At 33.1% G+C, this 24,965-nt stretch overlaps 1 protein-coding gene across 1 annotated transcript in view; it reads right to left on the minus strand.

The window, feature by feature from the left end:
* Gyc32E (Guanylyl cyclase at 32E) overlaps positions 1-24,965 on the minus strand; it is a 243,396-nt gene that overhangs the window by 93,050 nt on the left and 125,381 nt on the right. Inside the window, exon 8 of the mRNA XM_085949885.1 lies at positions 22,750-22,834. Within this exon, the coding sequence (XP_085806011.1) occupies positions 22,750-22,834 (85 nt within the window). The remainder of the gene's footprint in view (positions 1-22,749; positions 22,835-24,965) is intronic.

The raw sequence follows: 24,965 nt of genomic DNA on the forward strand, positions 1-24,965 counted from the left end.
ATCGTGAGTCTTAAACATTCCGCATCTAGTTGAATGTTGCTCCAGCCATTCCCATTCGGATAGCGAGCTCTTTCTGCAAAATGCTATCTCCCGTGATGTGTACCCCTAGGTACTTAAAGCTGTCAACGCTCTCGATGTTTTGTCCGTCGCTAATCAGAGAGAAATCTGGATCAGGATAAGTGCTATTACACAAGACGTTGGTTTTCTTCGCGTTGATTTTCAAGCCAACGCGAGATGAGTTGTTATGCAACTTGTCGATTGTCTCTTGAATGCCCTCGATTGAGTTGTCGAATAGGACAGCGTCATCGGCGTATTCCAGGTCGCATAGCAACATCCTGGGGGTAACAGGTATGCCTCGGTTGGGTGAAATTGACTTATTATGAAGTCAAAGAGAATGATGAAGAGAAACGGTGCAAGGACACAACCCTGTCTGACTCCGGTCGTGACCCTGAACCATTCCGTGACAGTGTCTCCAACATAGTAATATACGTACAGTGGTTTGTACCTATATTACATATTATATTTTCCCACAATTTCTCATCATAAAATTTGGTAGGAGTACCTACATCACATTGAATATTTATAACTTTCAACTAAAATCACATAGCACATTGGATTTTTTTGTCAACGATAAGGAAAAAATCAAGGAGTTTTGTGACACATTATTACATTGGAGGTATTTTGCGTACAGCGACGGTATACTATAAATTGTACATAAAAGTTGAATTACTGTATAAACTGTTTTTGTAATTCTTATTGTCTGTCTCTATCTGTCATTGGTACAATTTTCTAATTTAATTATACTGCTAAATTAAACACGAATGTTATATCTCTGAAAATATATTTTTAGCTTGAAATTTATGAAAGGTACATGTGCGTTCCAAATAACAAAAATATATTTGAAACAATACATTTAAAGTGATTCAAATTATTCAATTTGAGTGCTTAAATCCTTAAATCAAATATAACGAACCCTTATTGTTCGTATTACAATAAAACGACCAATTTTTATATATCAATACTCTTCTACCCTGATAGAAATAATTTTTGAATTTAGAAAGGTTTATTATTTCAACAGTAGTCTCATGAAAAGATAATTTATTAGAGTCTATGAAAACAGTCTTGAAATCAAGACATTTCAAAACTCGTGTAATCCGATAAAAATATAATAAGTAGGTCACATCAAAAACACATATCGAATATATTCACGAATGAGCGAGTCTTTTATATCTTAATTCACTTACAAAGGTTTTAACTCTGTAGTATTCTATAACAAGATAAGGATTACATAACGAAAATTTATACAGTGGTAGATCTAGTCATTGGTTACCCAGGCGATTGAACGCGCGATCATTGAAGGAAATATTATTATTCACTATGGCCGAGATGCATGGAATATCAGGAATCCACTTTGCCAGGGTTTCCCAAACTATATTCGGCGGAACACCAGTGTTCTGCCGAACCTGAATAGGTATTCCGCGACAATTTGGAAAGGTTTTATACACTGCAACACATTTAAAGATCTTCTACTAAGTAGAAGTAAAATAAGTTAAACTACAATACGTAAAGAATCTACTTCATATTGAAAGGCGAGTGATAATGAATCTCCACTGATGTTTATGACGTCAAGTATCTAGGCCATGGCTTTCATAAGGGGGGGCTGACAAGGCTCTAGCCTGGGGGCCTGGGCTTACGGGAGGCCCGGCGTGAGATATCTACCAGCCAAGTGAGATAAACACACTTCACAAACATGTACTAGTAGTCAAAAATGTCGCCTGCCGCGCTGTTTCACTTCAAGCATACTAACATTTAATAATATGTAGTTTTGCCATACAATTTTTGATTATTGTCGATATTTGACAAGTCCATAATTGTGAATATCAACATAAAAGTGGGTGTATTAAAAATACAAAAAATCGCTAAAAATACCCTTAATTTTACCTCGAACAGCATTTGGAATATGCAACTGTAGATCGTCACGTTGCCTTAAACCTTCGCGATAAGTAGGGGGCTCGCCAAAGATCCTAGCCTGGGGGCCCCCTTCAAGATGTGGGGCCCATGATCTAGGTACAGGCGGAGGACCATCCTTACACCGTGCACATGAAATATATGGGGTATATTGTTTTTACCTGACCGGCTGAAGTCTTGTCAGTTTAACGACAGTTGCCAAAATTGACAAAACGGTTAGCCGCGCTAATAAATAACCTAAAAATAAAATAAGTGTTCCGTTAAAATTTCCGGGTTTGCAAAGTGTTCCATTGCAGAAAAAGTTTGGGAAACCTTGCACTATGCAATACACTATTGTGCCGTTCATTTGCTATTTAACTGATTGCGAAAAAAATGTAAACAAATATGGTTCGTGTAAGAAAATTGACACATGTGACATGACTAATGACAGGTGTATCACTTGCGACTCACGTGTATTCACGCAAAAAATAACCGAAAAGCTATTTGGAATAACTTTAGTATCGATTCAATACGAATATATTAGTGTTTTATATAATGTATTATCAACAATGTTGAAATTTAATTTCGTAAACAGACACTTACTGTAGACGAATTTCTTGAAATGTTTATAATAAAATATACGAATCCAATATACTTTTCAGTCAATCACTTTACCAGTGCTTGATTGTAGGTATATCTATTCAATTTATATCTGCAGTTACCATTGTATGTCAATTAAAAAGTATTTTAATAATCACTGAGAAATCTAAATGGAACGAGATTGCCAGGTCCAAAAAATATTGGGGGGAAACTAGAGGCGCCCAGTATCAAAGTGAGCCAACGGTATTTTGATGTTTTTTACAGGAAGGGCGAAAAACTGTAGATATACTTTTGACAATGTATATTTATGTAATATATTTTTTTTAATATACTACATAATACATAACCTTTCCTGAATACTTTTAAACAGTAAATTTAAATGTAACTTTGTTGGACAAAGCTCAATTTGACATCTAAAATATGCTCTCGGCCACTTTGAAACTGACTATTCAGTTAGGCCGTTTTTGATAATAAGTGATGATCTTTCGGCCGAGTTTGAAACCAATTATGCAGATAGCCGTATTTTTTTTACCAAAAATTATTGGAGTATTAATATTTTTCTATAAGAAACTTGAATAAAACACGGTTAAAAATTAAAACGTGACAGGTCTTGCAGACGAAAGGTGTGTTATGGTGGCCATATTAGATTTTGTATAATTTTAGGCCTGTGATTGGCTCGTCAATACTTTGGCCGTTTTTCGTACATGTACATTTTAAAAATCGATTTAGTATAGATTCTGGCCGTTTTGATGCAAGAAAATTATAAAAGTGATATTGATATAAAGAAATTTTTGGCATTAAAATAAATAAAAAAAAACGCTGAAAAGTGCCTTTGGCCCACTTTGGTACTGGGCGCGCCTCAGATCCGTCCATTGCGTGGCGCACGCGTTGGTTTGGTTTACAAGTGATTTTATGGATAATCTTATAGGATCTATAATTCCCCAACTTGCCATTCGGATAATAATCCAAAAAAATACTATTAAAGTTAAAATGCACAACGCATTCTACATTTAAAACATTTTAAGCAGTAAACTGTCATTGCAATCAATGTATGCATACATTTTAACATTTCGCCATAAATATAATATTACAAAAATATTTGTATCAAGCGGTACTTGTGGGTAATATGCTTTACCAATTCCGTTTATTAGCGATTAACTTTTGTAATTTTGAACCACAGTAGTAGCAATATGTAGGCAATGTGAAAATACTATTTTAACAATATTAACAAATGCAAGGAGGTACCTATGTCAAAATTAAAAATTCGAGAGATCATGACAACATCTACGAATTCATGTGTATGAGTATATTATTACTAAAATACATTTGCTGCTCTCAGTGAGTAAACAATATACAATTCAGAAGAGATTTTTGATTATTTTCTATTGTTTCTAATCTACTTTTATGATATTTTCATGTTAATTTTTAAAAATATAAAAATACCGATAACTGAACGGTTACCGATATGGCACTGTTTGTAAAACCGTCCTTAATTCGAAATAGGTAATTTTGTTTCTCTATGAATATTCTATATTTTATTATGTGGATATATAAATAGTTTTTGGTTGTATCATGGATCACGTTACTGTATTGGAAATAAATGAAAGACTTGTAATAAGATAAAAAAAAACACATGTATTATGTTTAGGGCTTTCTCGTAAACATAGAAAAAATATCCATTCATTTATTTCCTTTACAATCTACTTACCTACTTCGTAAAAATAAGTCTTGGAATATTTTCATTGAATGTATATTTTTCGTGTTTGGCGGTAGGTCTATGAAAAAAAAACATTTCATTTTTGTATATTTTCCGGTTGAGATTACGTGACATAAAACACGTCTCAAAAAAATTCTACCCCAATTTGTCAGAAAAAAGCAGCACCAATTTATATACGGATATATGTCAAAATATATTATTATTATTTTCACTGAAATATAGACTCTTGAACTAATAGTGTGCGGAATGTATACAAGTTATAGGTACCTATTGTAATATTTAATATCATATTATCTACGTCTATAATATAAAATAAAATCGGCTCAAAACTACAATATTTTTCTGTCAGGATTTTCTGTTATTTGAATGTCATGATTTTAAGCTTAGTTTTCTTATACTTTCGTATATCCAGAGACTTGAAATTCGCTTTAAACATTCGTAACTTGTAAACAAATTGCATTATTTTGATGGAATCTCTGTTTTATTAATGATAATACCTGAGAGTTCCCTCTATACCAGGGGTAGTCAACCTGGTCCTTACCACCCACTAGTGGGCGTTCCAGCTTTCATGGTGGGCGGTAGGGGTTTATAAACATTGGTACAGTTCGGTTATGAGGAATACAGCGGAAAACATATTTTGAAAATAGCCGATATACTGGATTATTTGTTAGGTTAACCTAACCTAACCTAACCTAACCCAAACAAATAATCCAGTATATCGGGTATTTTCAAAATGTGTTTTCCGCTGTATTCCTCATAACCAAACTGTACCAAAACATTTTCATTATGTTTTATTGACATGGAAAAATGATTTGAAGATATTTTGATATTGAAGATGTATGACTGGATGAAAAATCCTTTTACCGCAAATATTGAAGAGGCTGATACAACTTACCAAGAAAAACTGTTAGAAATTAGATATGATGAAGAAAGTAAACATAAATTCGATAGTGGTGAATATGAAAATCTATGGCAAAATAAAAAAAATGCCTGTTTTATATCCAAATAATATGTGGAAAATGATATTCAGTTTATTGATAACTTTCCCTACCTCACAACTTGTGAAATCAGGCTTCAGTGCTATTAATCATATTATGACCAAAGAAAGAAACTTTATAAATTTTATAAAGTAAAGTTATTTCCCTACTTTATAAATCACCATTACTGTGGAACCGGAGGACGGTTAGAAATTTTTTCTACCAACAGAGATACAAAAGTGGGAGATAGGTATAAAAAAGTTGACCACCCCTGCTCCAAACCAACCGTCCCGCACCACAGTCGGTCATAATCAAGCGTGTCACGAGACCCTACGTTTGGCTGTGAAGCATCAGCAGTTGTCTGCGCCTGGGAATGTCTCAAGAGCAGATGCCCAAGAATGGTAGTATCGATCTGAAACTTTTACTAATATTTTCCTCATGGATGGTTTTCAGATGATTATCATCGGAACTTCGACCCAATGTGGGTCAAAGGCGTCTCCAGAAAACGTCACAATTAGAAAGAGCTAAATTAATAAAATATTTTGGCCGGAATTAAATGAATGCAGGTTCGAGTCTTGTTCGGCATCATATTTTCTTTAAGATTTTTCTAATATTATATAGGTTTCTGAGCTGTTTCCGAATGATGTAAGTTCAATATTACATTCTAAATAAAAATTCTTACTTTTTACGTCGTATCAACATTGTCTGTAAAGTATCAGCAGCGAGGGGAGGAGGTAGGCTGTTAAGAATCGACACAAATAGTGCACGGTAAACTTTGTCAGTCATACTTATTTCTTTCCATTGAAGAAAGAATATAATTTGCAGCTGATGCTGCTAGTTAGTTTTTAAAATTCAATTAAACCCTGCATAAACCAAGCCATAATAGTTTAGGTATATGTACTATGGGCGATTCGACATAAATAGTGCATACTTTTTTAATCATTCTTATTTGTTTTTAGTTGAATTCAGAATATATATTACAGATGGAGTTAGTTAGTTTTTTTTAAATCTCTGCCTAAACCAATCGATAAAACTATTATTCTATCTATAAAAAAACATATAAACACTGTCTACATATTGTAGTCATAGTTCAATGTAAACAAATAGGTCTGAGTGACAAACTTTGGTGTGCACTGTTTATGCCGGATCCTAACAGCCTAACTCCACCCTTCGCCACCGGTATGTATATATGTACTTATATATATGTTTTATTAATTTATTAATACAAATTATTGTAGGTACCCAGTTTGTTGTTAAACAATATTTATTTCTTGATGGACATAATATAAGGTATATTGATATTATGGATAAAGCATAAAAAACATTGATTGATGCAATACAGTTATATATTAGAAATAAAAAATAAAATGTGTAAATAAAGTATTTTCGTTTAAATTTACCTGTAAACGGAAAAAAACGTGTTTTATTTAGGTTGAAAAATACAGAGGAAACCCTTCAAAAGCATATTGCATGAAATTAAACCTCTTTGTGCATGAAAACATTATTAGATATTACCTTTTTAATACTACTGCAATATCAGAATCATATTCTTACCTATAAATAAGAAATTCATAGGAAATAGATCAGGATATTTTTTTTATGGGGCATACAGTATTGATAGAAATACCTTCCAGGAATATCTATGACCTAATTTGATTCTGGTAGAAGCTTTATTTATATAAAAATAAAATTAGAATAAAATATCACACGAATTCATCGTTATAGATATTTTTTGGACTTACGAGTACGTACCCATATAACATAATATTATGTACCTGAGTAAGTGTGTGTCTTAAGACCACTTTTGAAAAACCGCAATATAAGATAATAAATTCAGGCCTTTATGGACTTATGGTTTAATCAATGACGTAATAAGGGGTATGCAAACGGAGCAGCCGCTCCAACTCGGATTGGAGGGAAGAAGTGGAGTTTCATTGAACATACAACAATAATTGGTGGGGCCAATTATATTGGCGGTCATTCCTTATTTATCCACCTACCTCAAAAAATTATTTATTATTGTCGCACGACCAGAGCGACCAGCAATTACGTGTCATGAGTAGACCGTGATTACAAGATACTTTCAGTTACATCTAGAAAGCGGACGCGTGCAGGCTTGTTATAACTTTACTGCCACTAGCTGGCAATTGTGAATTGTTTGTAAACCACTGTGCGTATAGGGTGATTCAACCATCGAGTATCCTTTCGTAGTTATATTGAGTTACATCAAGACAGCGGGTGCGTCTAGGCTTGTTAAAGCTAAGTCGTCGTTCACAACAGAGTAACTCAGACAAAACACATCTGTTTGACCTTCGTTGCGCTAAATCTGATATGGTTTGAGCGAACATCGCGTCTATCATCCATCCTGAACATCCAAACCGTACGTGAGTGCGTGAACACTGAACCGGCTTTAACGCGCGCCAGCCCTCTTAACATAAAAGATCAGTGTCTGGAATCTGCAAACAGTATCTTCAAATTACAGTCCACTGCAAAAAGCGCTACCAACAATGCAAAGTGGACGCAGAATTTCATTCTAATATGACTAAATTATGAGTAAATAAACCTTCTTAATATTCATAATAAGTAATGTTCTATCGTAAAAATATCTCCTGCGGCGCACATTTTGATGTTTATTATCTTTAAAAAAATCTTTATGTAATACTAAATATTACAATATTATCGATTTTTAGTCTTTCGTCTGGTCAATTACATGTAATGTTGAAAAGTCATGAAAGTGTTATATGATTTTAATACTAACAAAAAAATCGGAGGTCTTAAGTTCTTTCAGTTTTATGGTTTTTGAAAATATTTTCATTAGTTATTTAATCAATATGTTATTTAAATTTATTTCTTGTATGATGTTAATAGTCAATTCATGGTGGAAATGCTTTGTATTATCAATTTTAATAAAACAGTATAATTTTACTTTGTTTATGGTTACCGAGCACGCAGTTGGTAGTAAGTGTGCATAGGTATTTAGAAAGTTTTGTATCACGTAAGATGCGTATTTTTCATTATTACCCCGCATGCTAAAATACTTTGTTAAGCGCCTGGGTTTAATAATAGTTCTAAGGAATGTCTTGCGTTTGTTTTAGATAGAGCTAAAATGTGAATTAGTTTAGAAAGATATTATAATAATAAATTTAGGTAAGAAATTTTAAATAAACTATTTTTTGGAAAAATCTGACATTAAACACACTGGCTCTAAAGTATCGAAATAAAGTCGCATAATTTTACAGTATTTTAATGAGCTTCCTGCGCTCATCGACGGAGATTTTGGAGCGAATGGAGAATCGGAGAAAGAATGGTAAGATGGAGTGAGAGATGCGACTACGCAGTCTTCTCAATGGTGCCCGACATGCAGGACTTAGCAATTTGGAGGACAATGAATCAAATACAAACTAGAGTAGCTAGGACCAAAAGTAGAAGTGGGTATAGTTCGATGATCTTTCAAACTATGAATGGGCGGCGCTGAGAGAAAATTTGATGGCCTGTTCGCTCATTTCATCCAGCTGCACCATCGATGATATATTTGAAACAGTGCTTGAAATGAAAAAAAAATACGAACCGTAGCGCTTGATATGTTTCCGAAAATAATAATATGTATATAATTTCATGTAGGTATATTATAAAATAAATGTGTTAGATTTTTTGGTAATACCTGTCAAGCTCAGACTGTTAAATAGAATAAGAAAGAAGTCTTAAATTTTTTTGACATGCAAGATTAGGGCATGCGAATATTGTCAGCACAGCCAGCTAAAGTCATGGTTAAAGGCATATTCTAAATACATATATTTTACTAATATTAATACTATCTACTGAAGGTATTTGATGGAATTTGAATTTAAATTCTAATGTATTTAAATTTTGTACAACTCCATTTGAATCGTTTTTTGCGACCCACGTTTCGCCTTTGTTTTATTAGTTAGAATTCATGTGCCTATTTAGTATTTACCTTTTGGTGAGTGCATAATATAGTACCTGAAGATGCCGAAAGGCAAAAGCTTGGTTGCAAAAAACGAATAAAATGGAACAGTATAAAACTTAAATCCATCAGAATATTTTTTTGCAATGAATGCAACAAGTTTCGTACAAACTCTTAAATAAATACATATTTATATTAAGTACCTACATACATACATATATGTGAAATTAATTATTTTTTAATAATTTGGAACTGGAATGCGTTATTATTTTTTTCCATGAGACGTAGGGATAGTTTTTGGGGATATTACGAGCTGGAGCGGTGTTCCGGTGCGCTCCTGTCTACTTCGAGCTCTGGTTTGAGGTCAATGATGCGGCCATCACATTGGTCAAGACATAATTAAGTAGAGTCTAGTCTAGACTCTAGGCGAATCTCTAGCATGGCCACGACAGAAGAAAAACAAGCTAGTATTTTCAATATTTTAGGATTATAGCTATTGGTCCATAAAACTTCGTTTGCATCATTTACGCTTTACGGGAATGAAGAAAATATAGAATAACATTAGGCTTATATTATACATTTCGTCATCTAGCTGTTAAAATCTTCGATTTGACAATTATCTCATGATATTTTTTAGATTATCTGTTAATTTATAATATTTATATAATATTACAGTTTATAATACCTTCAATATACCGACAATCATTTGCTTGCATCTTAATGCATGACCACACCTGCAAATATTGTTATGAAATTAATTTTTATTATTTAATTTTACTTACCTACCTACATACTTATTAGAAAAATCTAGAAAAGCCAATGTACCTAACTAACGTATCACAAAAATTAAAATATAGTAATTATATAAATAAACTGCCTATCCAACATGTCTCATTTTAATAATATCTACGGTATTACATACCTGTATACCCCGTTTACACGTACATGGATTTAATGCTGACAGTAAGATGTTGAACACATCCTCTGGGATTGCTCGCTTATGGAACTCGATCGAGCGGAGCTGTTTGCCAGGGTCCGTCCTCACACGATTCCAATTGGTCATGGAGATCTGATAGCAACCGAGGCCAACTTTGCGGCATTCGAGAAATTTGCAACGTCGTATGGGGAGCGAGATAGTCCCGACTCCTCTGTAGACTCAATTCGTGACACTCAGTATGCGGGTACACAGGGCGCTTAACGTCAGCGGACAGCAGAGCCAGTCCAAAAAACAAAAAAAAAACCTTTCTTAAATTTCTTCTATAAGCACTACGGTACATGGTTGCAGCATCAGTCCCGTGCGGCTCCGTCTCGGGACGGAATGAGCACTTAAAATCACTTATATCAGATACGTTTAAAGCGTCATGGAAAGCGGCCGTGCATATCCACGGCTGTGCATATATGACGGGTGGTGGTGGTAACTTTAACGTAGTATGTATTATCGCGGCCATAACAAGAAAATTCACGTGTAAATACGTATTGTCATGCAAGTTGCAAGATTGCATGGATCAATCGAAAAAGTTCGGAAGCTTCTGAATTTTCATGTGACAGTTGGGATCTTTTAGATCCGCGCCTGCGCAGTAAAACGATAGTGGCAAACCTGCCATCAAAAAATGAACTACATCGCGTAGAGACTTATTTTGAAGTTAACCGATTTTTACGACCTGTCAAATAGTACCATAAAAATGACAACATCGCATCATGTTTACACTTGAAGAATGAGATTGGAGAGCCAGTCAGCACTATTACGTGTAAACAGTAGTTATTGTCACGATAGTTTAAAATACTCACTACTGCTGCAAATAAATCCATGGCAAACAGGCGCTATTAATGTACAAAATCATCATAATGGAGCTATTACAAGTACACAATGATGACGAGCTCTCGCCACTACATGACGTTATTTAGACAATTAGAAAGTTCATTTTTGCGTATTTTAAAACAGCTTTTGGTCTCACTTATAAAATTTCAATTTTTTAGTCACATCAGAAGTTTTATCAGTTTATCGATAATAAATAATAATTGTATCGTCAACATAATATACTTAAGATGTTTTTTGATAATAATAAAATAATAAAATAAACAGACTATTATCCCAAATTAATTAATGGCTGTCAGTTAGCAGCCTTAAATTTAATATGAACAAAGTGCCAAATAATTTCAAAATTTTAATAAGCCTAATGGATTTTACGACACTGTATTTATGGCGTAACTCGCAATTACCCTTTGTTGATACTGTAAATGTTTCATTACAATCATTAATTTCTACTTAGAAATTAATTTCTTAAGTAAATACATTATATTATAAAATATACACGACTCTAAAATCTTTTTTAATCATCATTAGCATCGGCCTGGATCAGAACACTGTTAGATGAAGGCTTCTACAAGCTGATTTCATTTTTAATTGTCCTGAGTATAATTGTGTTGCTGCGAATATTTACTTTTTCAAAGTTTTTCACCTCTTGGCAATCACTGAATGATTGTATTGTATCCTAAAGCATTGTTACTCATATCTTGGTCCACAGGACGGTGGTAATCTATATGTAATCCAATCCCGGGATCCAGGACAATTTTCGAAACCTTCGGGATTTTTATTTATCAATCACAATCAATTAGTATGTGTACAAAATTATGTTTGTGTAGTGTATGTACTTGCATCACCGGATGCTTACGGATAATAAATACCCATTTTTTTTGTTATCATACGAAATCGCAAGAACATCATACAACTAATAAATTTGTTCATTTAACCAGCTAGACGCCACTGACGTTCTGGCACGCGAACGGCGTCTAACCGCCAGTGCCACGGACGTGCAGGCAGGAACTAGTTTCTACGATGAATTTTATTAATGTTATCTTTTCTTAAATAAATAAAAACACTGTTATACTTTCATATTATTATCTATATTACAATATTATTTACTCCATTAAACAAATGTATTTCCAAGATTGAACGTACACAATATTAACATTAAATGTCTTAAATAGTATAAATTATAGTAGATATTTTTGACCGATTTTATAAATGCTATTTGTATAAATAAAAATAAAATATTGACTATCGATAAAAACGCCGGGACTGGTCCCGGGATCCCGTGATCGTCAAATTGTAATCCTGAAATCCCGGGATCAAAATTTTTGCTCGGGATTGGATTCCCTAGTCATCAGTATGCGGCCAATGAAGTAGTTAAAAATGGATATCTTTCATTCAATGACTTTACGATTCGTTTCTTAACAGAATTTTTACAAAAAAAAAAAAATTTTAGCCACATGATGCTCAACCATTTGGGTCTGTGCTCTGGATCCAAACACACATTAAAAAATAACACAAGGTTCCGGTTACAAGATAAAATAACGTATTTGCGACAATTCGTTACGAATATAAGAGGTAGTCCGATAGCAGCGGAAGCGTAGTGATGTGAGGTGCGTGTTGAGGGGCGAATACCTATACTAAACCGTTATTGAATAACGAATTTGTATCAATTCATCACGAGTCACAAAATTATCAGATGTCAAAGGTGGAATAGTGAGTGGTTTTTTTTTTAACTATTAAAAACAATGTTCTTGCTTTTTGTACAAGGTGGTTGTTAGTAATTTTGAACAATCGAACCCAGAGCAACAGGATGGAAGGCCAGCGCATTGCGCACTGCACCACGAGAGCCGCCGGAATGGTGAGGTTGTTTACTTAATTAATCATGCGATCATGTGAAGTTCAGGCTTGTGAGCTCAGCACTTGTGGAGAAGTGAGTGTGAGTATTTCCCTCTAAAAAATCCATTCAGAATTATATCCAGAATCAGCTGATATACCTATGTGGACAGCGCTCTAAATGGAAAATTTTACGAACCGGAGCGCCCGATTATTTTACGAAAATATTAACATAGTTATCTAAATTTATGAGTATTTTATAAAAATAAGTGTTAGGTTTTTTGTTTTATGGCTGATCTAGCTCAGACGGTCAAATTATTTTCCTACGAGATTTTATTAATCAGAACGGCGCTCCGGTGCGTTCCGGTCCATTTCGAGCCCTGTATGTGGATGAATTACATTAAAATCAAATCAGTTTATTTTTTCGATCTGTGTATCTATCTAATTTATATTTTCGTATTTCGTGGGGCCCATGTGGTGACGTCCACTTCGCCGAGCGGTAACGTGTTGGCTCATAATATCATGTATCCTGGGTTCAACTCTTGAGTGTGTTAGGTTAGGTTAGTATGGATCTTATAGGTTGAGCAAGTCCTAACATCCATTTCTTGTAGAAATAAAAATCCATATCATAAAATAAATATCCACTCTGTAGAATAGAGGCCCATAATACAATCGTCTTAGGAACGAATTTGGATATATAATTTCACGTGGGCTGTCGCTAGTAACAAAATAAAATACATCGATTTACCTACTTCGATACAAAGAAAATAATATCACTGAACTCTGAAATATGTATAATCAAAGCATTCAAAGAATTACCATCCCATTTTTTTTAACAAAAAGCGTGTCGCGAAAACATATAAAAAAATACGATAAAAAACTTCGAAGGTTAATTTGGTTCTATTGTACCATTATTCCGAGTTAATCGAGTGATATAAAATATTGCAAATTAAATTTCATCTTTGACAGCAGGAAAACGCAATTCCCAGAAATTTCGTCTCAAATAAGGCGTATAATCGTAATGTGTTTATTTGCTTCGTATTGTATTTTTTGGAAATGGGACAACTGGAGGCCAGAACAATTGGACGGCGCACTGTCGTAGACACGTAAACAGAATGTAGACGATGAATTTTAATCAGTTTCTATCTACTACTTAATAGTTTTAATTCATTTTACTCTTAAAATAACGTTTTTTTATTGCGGATTGAGAATAATTACCATGCCTAAGGCTTTATATAAAAATAAAAAACTCTTTTTTTGTTGGAACTTAAACATATGCTCGAATAAATCATTATTTACGTGTGCATATTTAAATTCTCACTAACTATTAAATCATAATATAATAATTTGAATATAAATAATAATATTAAATATTTTTTTTTAGTTCGTGTGTAAATAAGTGCCTAACGTCTATTTATTTTCGAATTGCGTGGCGTCTAGTTGTCCCGGTGACAAATCGTTCTAGACCCTATTTTTTTACCCTGCAGCAGAGCAATCTATACACCAACTACAGGGTTGACAGAACAAGAGACGCAAATCACATAACTACTGTCCGACAATAAGATATCGTCGATAAACGGAAGTCGCTGTAGTCGCATATTATAGAAGACTTCTCAGTGACATAACCTATCATGGCGGCAACGGATGTTTAAATAATGTATCAGCTCTCTTTTTAGGTAAGACTCCTTTTCTACCCAAGTATTATATTTTACGTGTAACTATTCAATTTATATTTTCATAATAATTGAATAATAGATGAAATAAAATAAAGAAAACCCATAGATCAGGGATGGCAAACCTATGGCACGCGTGCCACTAGTGGCACGCGAGATGATTTTGCGTGGCATGCGAATCTTTAATTTTGAAGAGTAAAGAAATTAATATTTTATATATACTTATTTAAAAAGTGTTTTTTTTATAATTATGTTAAACAAATAAATATATGTGTACTTACATATTATATTATATAATATTTAAAAATAATAATAAGGATGTAGCCATGCGTATTTTCTTCGGTTTTTTTATATTTATGTTTACAAATCGATGCGCAAACGGAAACGACGAAATTCATGCATAAACGACAAATCGCATTGTATAAAAAATAGCAGGCAAATCCTTTTCAAGAATAATAATTACGTTTAATGTAAATATACAATTGCATAAGTCGGTTCTTAGGATCGGGCAATTAAAAATAAAAATATTTAATCAACAAACCTTACGAAATTAATAGTTATCGGCAGTCGTTCAAATATAATACCTGCTTGTTATTTCTCCTCAAACATAATCTCTAAAAATGGAAAACCGTTCGGTGATGGAGAATATAATATGAAAGAAGAGTGGTTTATTTAAATGCTCCCACGACCTCTTTGAGAAACTTAAAAACAAGGCAACAAATATTCAAAGAATAAAAGATATGGCTCCAGCTAGAAATACGACAAAAGATAAAATATCAAGAAATCAATTGTAATTTTTAAACTTTTTTAATAGAATTTTTAAAAACTATTTTTTTAGAAAACTTAAAAAAACTTTTTTTTCGCCGTGAAAACTGTTTGGCACGTCAGGCAGTCGGAGAATATTTTTTGGGAAATTTTGGCACGCGTACGTTAAAAAGTTCGCCAACCCTGCCATAGACCATATAAAATGTGAAAGAATTTATAAAGTGGATACGTTATTATTGGTCATTGCATCAAAAGGTATGCTTGTGATTACAGAAGATGTTGATTAGAAATTAAAGTAGGTACCTCTCATAAATTCGCCATCGTGACAGATGAAGACTTTTGTTTGAGCATTGTATGTTAGGATATTATTATTATTATTACGAAGTTGGACATTTTTGATAAATTGTGGATTAAGGGGCCCGTAAACGAGCATCAAAAATTGCCGATTGGCGATAAAATTGCCAAGAAAATGGTGCAACTTTGGTTGCTGGGCAATGTATGACCCGTCACCAGTGTCGGGCAAGTGAGGCTGATGTATGTTGTGCGTACACGTGACAACAACGGCCGGCAATGAAGTTACTGCACCATATAAATAATCACATAAACAAATTAATCCAAAATGAAAAAATGATTTGGATCGGGTCCTACTTTTAAACAAACGTGAAACAATAAGTAATATAAACCAGGAATTAGTTATTGATAATTATTTATTTAAAAACTTTAAAAGAATGTCAAAATTTGACGTTTGTGCAGCTTTGTAGTTGGCCTTTTCATATTAGGATCATTATATAGTTTGGATTCGATCTTCCATAGCTCCGGACGTAAATAAACCTCATTAATAAGCTCCAATACCCTGTCGTTTGTCCATTTATTCATTGTCCGTAGTGTGAATTGACGATTAGTAATAACACCATAATAATATTATTAATAACGACACGGCGAAAAATTATAACAATGTATTGTCAAATCGGCTGTCATTGAGATCTGAGATCAAAAACAGAGACGCACATATGCAGCAGAGCGAGAATGAAATAGATTTATCTAGCAATTATTGCCGTATTTTCGATTGAGTTCGATATATCGACCAACCATGCTGCCAGAAACAAAGGCAATAGATGTAAAGTTTCGGCAACGTAGACTACTATATTGTCCTGTTTTGGGAAACTATTAACGGCGACACAATTGCCGCATCAAACTGCCGTAAAAAGTGGCTCGTTTACGGGCCCCTTGGTATTTAAAAAAATGTCTCATCATTTTGGCAATGAGAGCAGAAGGGGTCGCATCTATGACGATGACTTATTACGTTAAAAATGTATCCACATATCTTCTTGTAAACATCTTGAATAATTACTTTTTAATATTCAATCCATTTTAAATTAATTAATTTTAATATACCTGTTCTGTGATTAAAGTCGTACCTATTGTTTCAAGTAGCAATGGATAGGATCAGTTCAACATATTAAATCTTTCTGATATTTTCTATCTTTATTAGGTTAGTGTTTTGGAAACTTGTCTTAAAAATATATGTATTGCAGTTTTAAATTCTGTACCCTCACCATTAAGCGTTGTGTGCGTAGCAATACTCAACGACTTAATATATCAGTGGCGAAGATTGGAGGTGAGCTGTGGAGATTCGACATAAATATTGCACACAAAATTTTGTAAAACTTGCCTGCATGTAGATATAGAAGAAAAGCTAAAATGTACATACAATGTATTTCTAATTTTTTATTCCGCTGAATTTTATTTACTATGCTAATAATACATTTTTTTCGAATTTGGAGGCGGTCCAGCACTTCACACATGAGGTCTCCATACAATAGAATTCTCAATAGAGTGTTTTCAAATAGAAACATAAAAAATGGGTATCATCGATTTACTTTTCTAGTTAATGGAACTGTTTTAGTTTGTGTCGTCACTTTACACGTATTGTAAAGAGTGAGTAAGAGCTCTGCCGGGGGCAGAATATGGCTAGGAGGGCGGATCTCTTCTAGTATAGAATAATGTTATGTATTGTGAATCCTTATATTTAGATTAACTGGTACCTATATAACATTAATTTTATGAATAAACACTTTCTAAATTAAGTAAATATCTTTTAATTCGGGGAAAGAGTTCTTAACGGTAAAGTTTTTGGGTTAATTAAACGCAAGCTTTTTAAAAGCTTTCCTCAATAACGGATCAAACAAACAGAGAGGTATGCATTTTTAATTAGCACTTACAAAATAAAACTGAATTCTACGGACAACGGTAAGTTTGAAAATGGTGAACGAACTAAATATCTTATAAATGAAAGATTTGTTTTACAAATTTAATAATGTGAATTATTAAAAAAAAAAAAACATAATATAGAATAGAATTCCTGACGTTTCCACCACCCGTTTATCTAATTATTAATAATTGAGTGCGCTTTTTAGTGGAGTGTAATAGGACTGGATGATTTAGTTGTAGAGAGGGGGTTATACCAAGGATTCCAGGTACTAACCTTTAATGATGATGAGGCTGGCTCCGTCAAGCACTACCACTCTCCCGTTTACACTTTACTTTTTGAGTCACTCTGTAGTGAATAGACGGTTGGGTAATGAGTTTGATTTTAATGAATTGCGGTGCGTTACGCGGCATTGGGCGAACCGATATTTCGTAATTGAATTGTTTCTGTGATGACACTAGGGTCAAACGAGTGCACATATGATGCATTTATGGTCTTTAGGTAATTAAATTGTTATTTATGTATTCAAGTGTTTGGTGCTGCAGTGCCTGGATGGCGGCAATAATTATGGACGTGATTCGCGCTCCATAATTGGCTCAATCAATAATTTAGAAAATATAATAAATATTAGTATTCTTTCAAATACCTATTATGCAATTTGGTAACACGCATCGATTAACGTGGAGTATCCATAAATTCGGGTGCCGGACGAAATCCCGAAGGCCGAAATCCCGAATGCTGAAATTCCGAATGGCCGAAATCCCGAATGCCCGAAATCCCGAATGCCCGAAATCCCGAATGGCTGGAATCCTGAAGGCCGAAATCCCGAAAAATAAAAAATATAAACACCAATAATTGCGCAATCTCAAATTGCGCAATGTTTACAAGAGAGACAAAACAAATTTTTTGCGGAAAATAGGTTATACAGATTGCGCAATTTTTTTGCAGGAGAGACAATTTTGTAGAACAAAGCGGATTTTGCCTCTCCCGCAAAATTGCGCAATTCAAGATTGCGCAATTATTGGTGTTTATATTTTTATATTTCCACAAAAAATGGGGTTTTTGTCTCTCTTGTGAAAATTTGCGCAATTCATGATTACGCAATAATTAATGTTTATTTTTCGGGATTTAGGCTTTCGGGATTTCGGCCATTCGGGATTCCGGCCTTCGGGATTCCGGCCTTCCTTCGGGATTTCAACCCAAACCCCATAAATTCAGCTAGAAAAAATATTTACATTTGTTCCCGTCTGGAAGCTAGTGATATTATTAAATTTAATATCAATTTCTGGTTTTCCAAACTAGCAATTTTATACAATTCACGTGTTTATTAATGAAACCGATCTACCGCAAACTGTTTTCTATCTTCACCAGTATGGATATAACAATTTAATGAGGAATTTGCATTCTTAACTTATAGACAAATAGCGGAGTTTGATAACACACTGCGTTACCTAGACGCAATATGATATAATCAACTACACGATGGGTTTTATGAAGGCGAAAATTTCTGTATACAATCCTGCGAGTGAAAAAAAAATATGACAAACTTGCTAAGTTATTTTTATATACATCGTATTTTGTATCTTTTCGCATATTCTTCTACAAAATATTCATGAGATAAGGTTACATAAAAAAATGTCATGGCAACACCATGAGTGTTTTTTGCCTCTACATAAGATTTCGCCTAGATGTCTACTCTAGCAATTGGAAAAAAAATAATTATAATACAAAGAACTTGTTATTAGCCACTTTATTCACCATCAGGACTACAACCAAGAGGAATATAAAAAAAAACTTATAAACTCCATTTTATTTTATTGTAATGGCCAAAATTAAATTTAATATTCTGTGTAGTGTTTCTGTGTTCTTTTATTGTTTAGTATTTCGTGAGAATTTTGTAGTTAATGAAGTATTTATTGCATTGTCTACACAGAGCTCCAAGAGGCCATGACTCCTTTTCTAATATTGGGTAGTCGTTGATGACATGTCACACTACTTGAGCTGGTGTTGTCATCACATGGACGAACGTCGTCTTTCCATAGTATGAATCTTTTTATGTACCAAACTTTGCTTAATGCTGTGTATCTGTATGAGTTTGTATAATGTTTTTATCTTCCTGAATCTTGGGAAGAGTAGTAGTAATGATTATGTTTAAAATACATATGTTTTTGGTCTACAAAACAGGTAATAAATAGAATTCTGATTGGCTATATACCAATACAGTAAATGTTAACGCAGAGTTTTGAATGTGTGAGTGTCCTACGAAAATAAACCACGCATTATAGAGTGCAATAGTATGTGTAATACACCAATATTAAATGAGCGTCGGTGCATAAACCAAGAGGAGTTATCAGTATTCGACGTATGACGTATTCTTGACACTTCTTTAAATTTAACCCGTATTCTTCCTTACTCGAGATCAGTTGACTGCTTCTCCTTACCCGTTAGGTATTTCAGTTCCCATTATTTCTGAGTTCCGTGTATTGATCCTATGGTGACGTTATGCATCGGCTGTTCCATAGCTCTGTTTTGTCTACGCTAAGTTTTTGTTTTAACGTACGTTATGGGAAGTCTGTATATGTTGAAAGTCTTTTGTCTGTTCTTTCAAACACGCGCTTTAACATAATTTTACTCCCTACTTTAATTATAGTTTGTCAATTTATGGCTACGGTCGTATGTTGTAGCTTAACTTGTGGGGAATGACAAATGAAATGGCGTATTTCAGAAAAACACTACCTTATTCTTAGGTCAATAATTATCATAAAGCAATCAATATTCGAATAATGTTTATCAAACTTGAATTGTCAAAGACAAAGCTTATAATAAGTATCTTTAGAATTATCTTCAAATGTGTTAATCTTGCCGATTTTTTGAATAATAAAATGCCTAATTCTTGTCAAATTTGGGATCACAGAGATTATCAATATAATTTTTTATCGTGAATATTTTACTAAAATTATCTCGTCATAAATTATATTAATGGTTTTATAAATACGTTTAAAAATTAATAAATGTAAAAAATCTTAACACCACTTCACATTCATGTACCGAAATATGACTATATTCTAAAACATTAGAGCGAGAGGTTTAAAAGAATACTATGTTATGTAATAAAAATACTTTAACACAGAGAATAAGTATAATTATAATTTTGAATAAAATAATATGTGATGGTCCCAATAACAGGCGAATACAGAAAGCATAATAATTCAAATTAAATTATGACACATATTTAGTAATCTGTAAAGAATATAATTGGAGAGTTATTGAAAATGGTTAAAAAAGAAATAAAAACACTTGAGTAGTAGGTAATCATAAGAAAAATACAAAAACAAAATACAAAAAACATAAGAAAGTAAATCTCTAGTAAAGATAGGCAACATAAGAAAAGATAAATTACAAGATAAAAAGAGCTTTTTATATACGAGTACAACGTTTTTAAATATTCTGTTGAATCATATAAACTTGACTTGACTAGCTTAAACGATCAAAAAAAAATTGTACTTGATAGAAATAATACTGAAATTTCATTTTGTCATGTGATATTGATTTCCATAGTAACGCACGTATATATTAATAATTTTGTTGCTAGGACCCCAGACTCCTAGCAACCAATAATAGTGGATTAGATTACGGATTTCTTTCGAAACAACTTTTCATACAAAACAGAATTAACTGAAAATGAATTCAATTCTACTTAAAGATGGCTAAAAGTATTAAAAGAATGCATTGGGTTTGTGTTCTGATATATTCTAAAAGTTTCAAATGTCTAGCTCATCGGGAAGTTAGTCGAAAATCGATTGCAAGATTTGTACCGGACAAAAAACCACTGGACAAAGAACCACCGGAAAAATAAGAATACGAGCTAAGAAAAACGTTGTAATAAAAAAAATACAATAAAAAAGTAAAACCAGGTACAATTTAATCATGGATTTTGGAGCAACTTAATTTGAAAGAGGCAAGCGAACAAAATGGATCCACTCGATCACTGTAACTATTTAAGGTTCTTCAGAGTCGAGCCACTAGACAATTTTAACCTAGATTGGTTTTATATGTATGAATATATAGGATTGAGAAAATGTGAGGACGAATATTTACTCTGGGTACATTACATTTAATATTATAAGATAGTAACACTTGTTCCAATCTGTTGACATGAATAGTATGGTGGGAGTTCCATACTGAACTGCAGTATTCGAGTTGCGATCGTGCGAGAGAGTTATTAATGTGTAATGCCAGAAAATATAATATAAATGCGTCGATTTTCGCAAATTGGTAGTCATTAATCACGAGCGATGAGCTCGAAGGAGTACCTACCACTCACAGGCATGTATGGTTAAGCTAATATAATATAATATAGGTATCACAATTTGTTTTAGAGGGAGAGAAGTTGAAACAACAAAATAACATTTTTCCGACTTCTGTCTGGTATATTATTTGAGAGTTTTTGTGATAAATTTTGGCCTGTCTGTAGTTAATCGATACCAACGTGAGAAAATAGAAACATCAATAATGTTTATTCATCATCATGAATGGCGTTACAACCCTTGGCGGTTCTTAGCCTCCTTCAAAAACTCCCTCCATCCTGGAAGACCCAGTGCCGCTACTGTCTAGTTGCTTTAACAAAGCATTCTTTAATCTCTTCTTGGGCAGTCCAGGCACCTCGATTTCGACCATCCAGGTGTTCTCTTGCCTTACTGATGTATCCTCCAATAGTCTATGCACGTGACCGATTCTGCGCATGATCTGTATTTTCATACTCCTCATTATATCGTGACCTCCAAATCCCACTTTCGTGAACAGCCCCAAAGAATCCTTTCAAAATTCTCCTCTCAAAGATATCCATATTTCTCTCATCACTCTGATCTATGCATTAATATATACTGGACGTATGGGAGTTTTGTTTTCCTTGAGAGTGCATTGTTCTTTAAAAGCATTTGGATACCAAAATAGCACCTGTTGGCGAGGGTGTCCGGCGATCTATTTCGTCACTTGTGTTATTAGTGTTTGTGACGCTGTGAATGTTTATTAACCACACATAATTTAACATACTGGCGTGAATCCAGCAGATACAGGTTCAAGTCCCGTCGGGTGTCGTATTGTTTCTACAAAATGATTTTTTCTAGTGTGTATATGCATAAAATGTTTTCAAATTGTGTATATTAACAATTTGCTTTACCAATTACTTTTAAATATTTAATATTATAAATGGTGGGTTGCTACTGTAGGCATGTATAGGTTATTGATTGTTATATTAATTGTTTTTATTTACTATTTACTATTTTCTTACCGATATGCTGTCGAAAATCCTGTGGTAGTTCGGGACACAAAATGGAGGCAAAGCTGATAGCGCCCGAATCCTTTCACAAACATCCCTGAAAAGAAATTAAATGTTTATAAGTTTTGTACATATTGCAAAGTAATTAAGGGGGGACATGCTCGTCGAAGGTCAAAATTGAGTTTTTATTGTATTTTCAAACCATGATCCTGGACACTCCTTAAACGTTGTAGATAATCTATTTATATAATTTTGAAGCCTTATTATCCTTTATGGTTATTTTAAACATTTGATGACTGCATAAAGTATTTTTGTTACATAAAATAGTATTCTTTTAAACCTCTCGCTCTAATGTTTTAGAATATAGTCATATTTCGGTACATAACTGTGCAGTGGTGTTAGGATTTTTTACATTTATTAATTTTTAAACGCATTTATAAAACCATTAGTATAATTTATTTCGAGATAATTTTTGTAAAATATTCACGATAAAAAATTATATTGATAATCTCTGTGATCCCAAATTTGACAAGAATTAGACATTTTACTATTCAAAAAATCGGCAAGATTAACACATTTGAAGATGATTCTAAAGATATTTATTATAAGCTATGTCCTTGACCATTCAAGTGTGATAAACATTTTATGAATAATGATTGTTTTATAATAATTATTGACCTAAGAATAAGGTAGTGTTTTTTTTAAATACGCCATTTCTTTTGTCATTCCCTAGTGGTTAAGCTACAACATACGGCCGTAGCCATAAATTGACAAACTATAATTAAAGTAGGGAGTAAAATTATGTTAACGCGCGTGTTTGAACATGTACCTAACCGATTTATTTTTTATTTTTTTTTAAACGGTACATGTTCAAATACGCGCGTCAATATCATTTTACTCCCTACTTCAATTATAGTTTGTCAATTTATGGCTACGGCCGTATGTCGTAGCTTAACCACTGGGGAATGACAAAAGAAATGGCGTATTTCAAAAAAACACTACCTTATTCTTAGGTCAATAATTATTATAAAGCAATCATTATTCATAAGATGTTTATCACACTTAAATGGTCGAAGACATAGCTTATAATAAATATCTTTAGAATCATCTTCAAATGTGTTAATCTTGCCGATTTTTTGAATAATAAAATGCCTAATTCTTGCCAAATTTGGGATCACAGAGATTATCAATATAATTTTTTATCGTGAATATTTTACAAAAATTATCTCGTAATAAATTATGCTAATGGTTTTATAAATGCGTTTAAAAATTAATAAATGTAAAAAATCTTAACACCACTGCACAGTTATGTACCAAAATATGACTATATTCTAAAACATTAGAGCGAGAGGTTTAAAAGAATACTATTTTATGTAACAAAAATACTTTATGCAGTCATAAAATGTTTAAAATAACTATAAAGGATAATAAGGCTTCAAAATTATATAAATAGATTATCTACAACGTTTAAAGAGTGTCCAGGATCATGGTTTGAAAATACAATAAAAACTCAATTTTGACCATCGACGAGCATGTCCCCCCTTAAGTATTATAGCGGTATATTTCGAGTATATCTTCTTCTTCTTTAAGTTTCTTTCAAGTATGATCATGTGACAGAACTAGATAGAAATATCGTATTCTGTTTACCATTGGTATTTGTACTGTCTCGTTTGTACTAAGAATGTTTACGTGAGATAAGGCTCTTAAACTCAGAACTGTCGTGTATGTTTTCAAAATTCGAAGTAAAAAATAAACATAATTAACCTCTATTTTTAATAAACCATCTCTTTTATTCAACAAATAATTCTCAAGATATTGAACACACCTCAGATATAAAATTATTGCGACTAGAAAAAAATCACATTTTTGATTCCTTGATTTAAAACACAAAAACCGATAGTCAAGAAATAACGCAATTTGATATTATGCATTTCATGTAAGGACCTACTAGTTTCAAGTATCGTAATTAAGTAAGAGGCCCGTAGATTAATTGTTTATAGCGTATTGGTGCGATACCAGTGAATATACGGGTTCAAATCCTGTTGGGCGTCGTATTTTTGTCAAATGTGATTTTTTTAGGATGTATATTATATCTGAAGTGTTTTCAAATTATGTATGTTCTATAACCTCAATTTTTTACGATGTTTGATCCTAAGAAGATCGTATTATAGGGAGAGGAGGTTATATTTACGAAAAATAGGTGTGAGTCACTTACTCAAATTATTAGG

Source organism: Rhyacophila brunnea, unplaced genomic scaffold (assembly GCF_057557595.1).
Source record: "Rhyacophila brunnea isolate RB1 unplaced genomic scaffold, BYU_Rbru_1.0 scaffold_22, whole genome shotgun sequence".
Classification (NCBI taxonomy): Eukaryota; Metazoa; Arthropoda; class Insecta; order Trichoptera; family Rhyacophilidae; genus Rhyacophila; species Rhyacophila brunnea.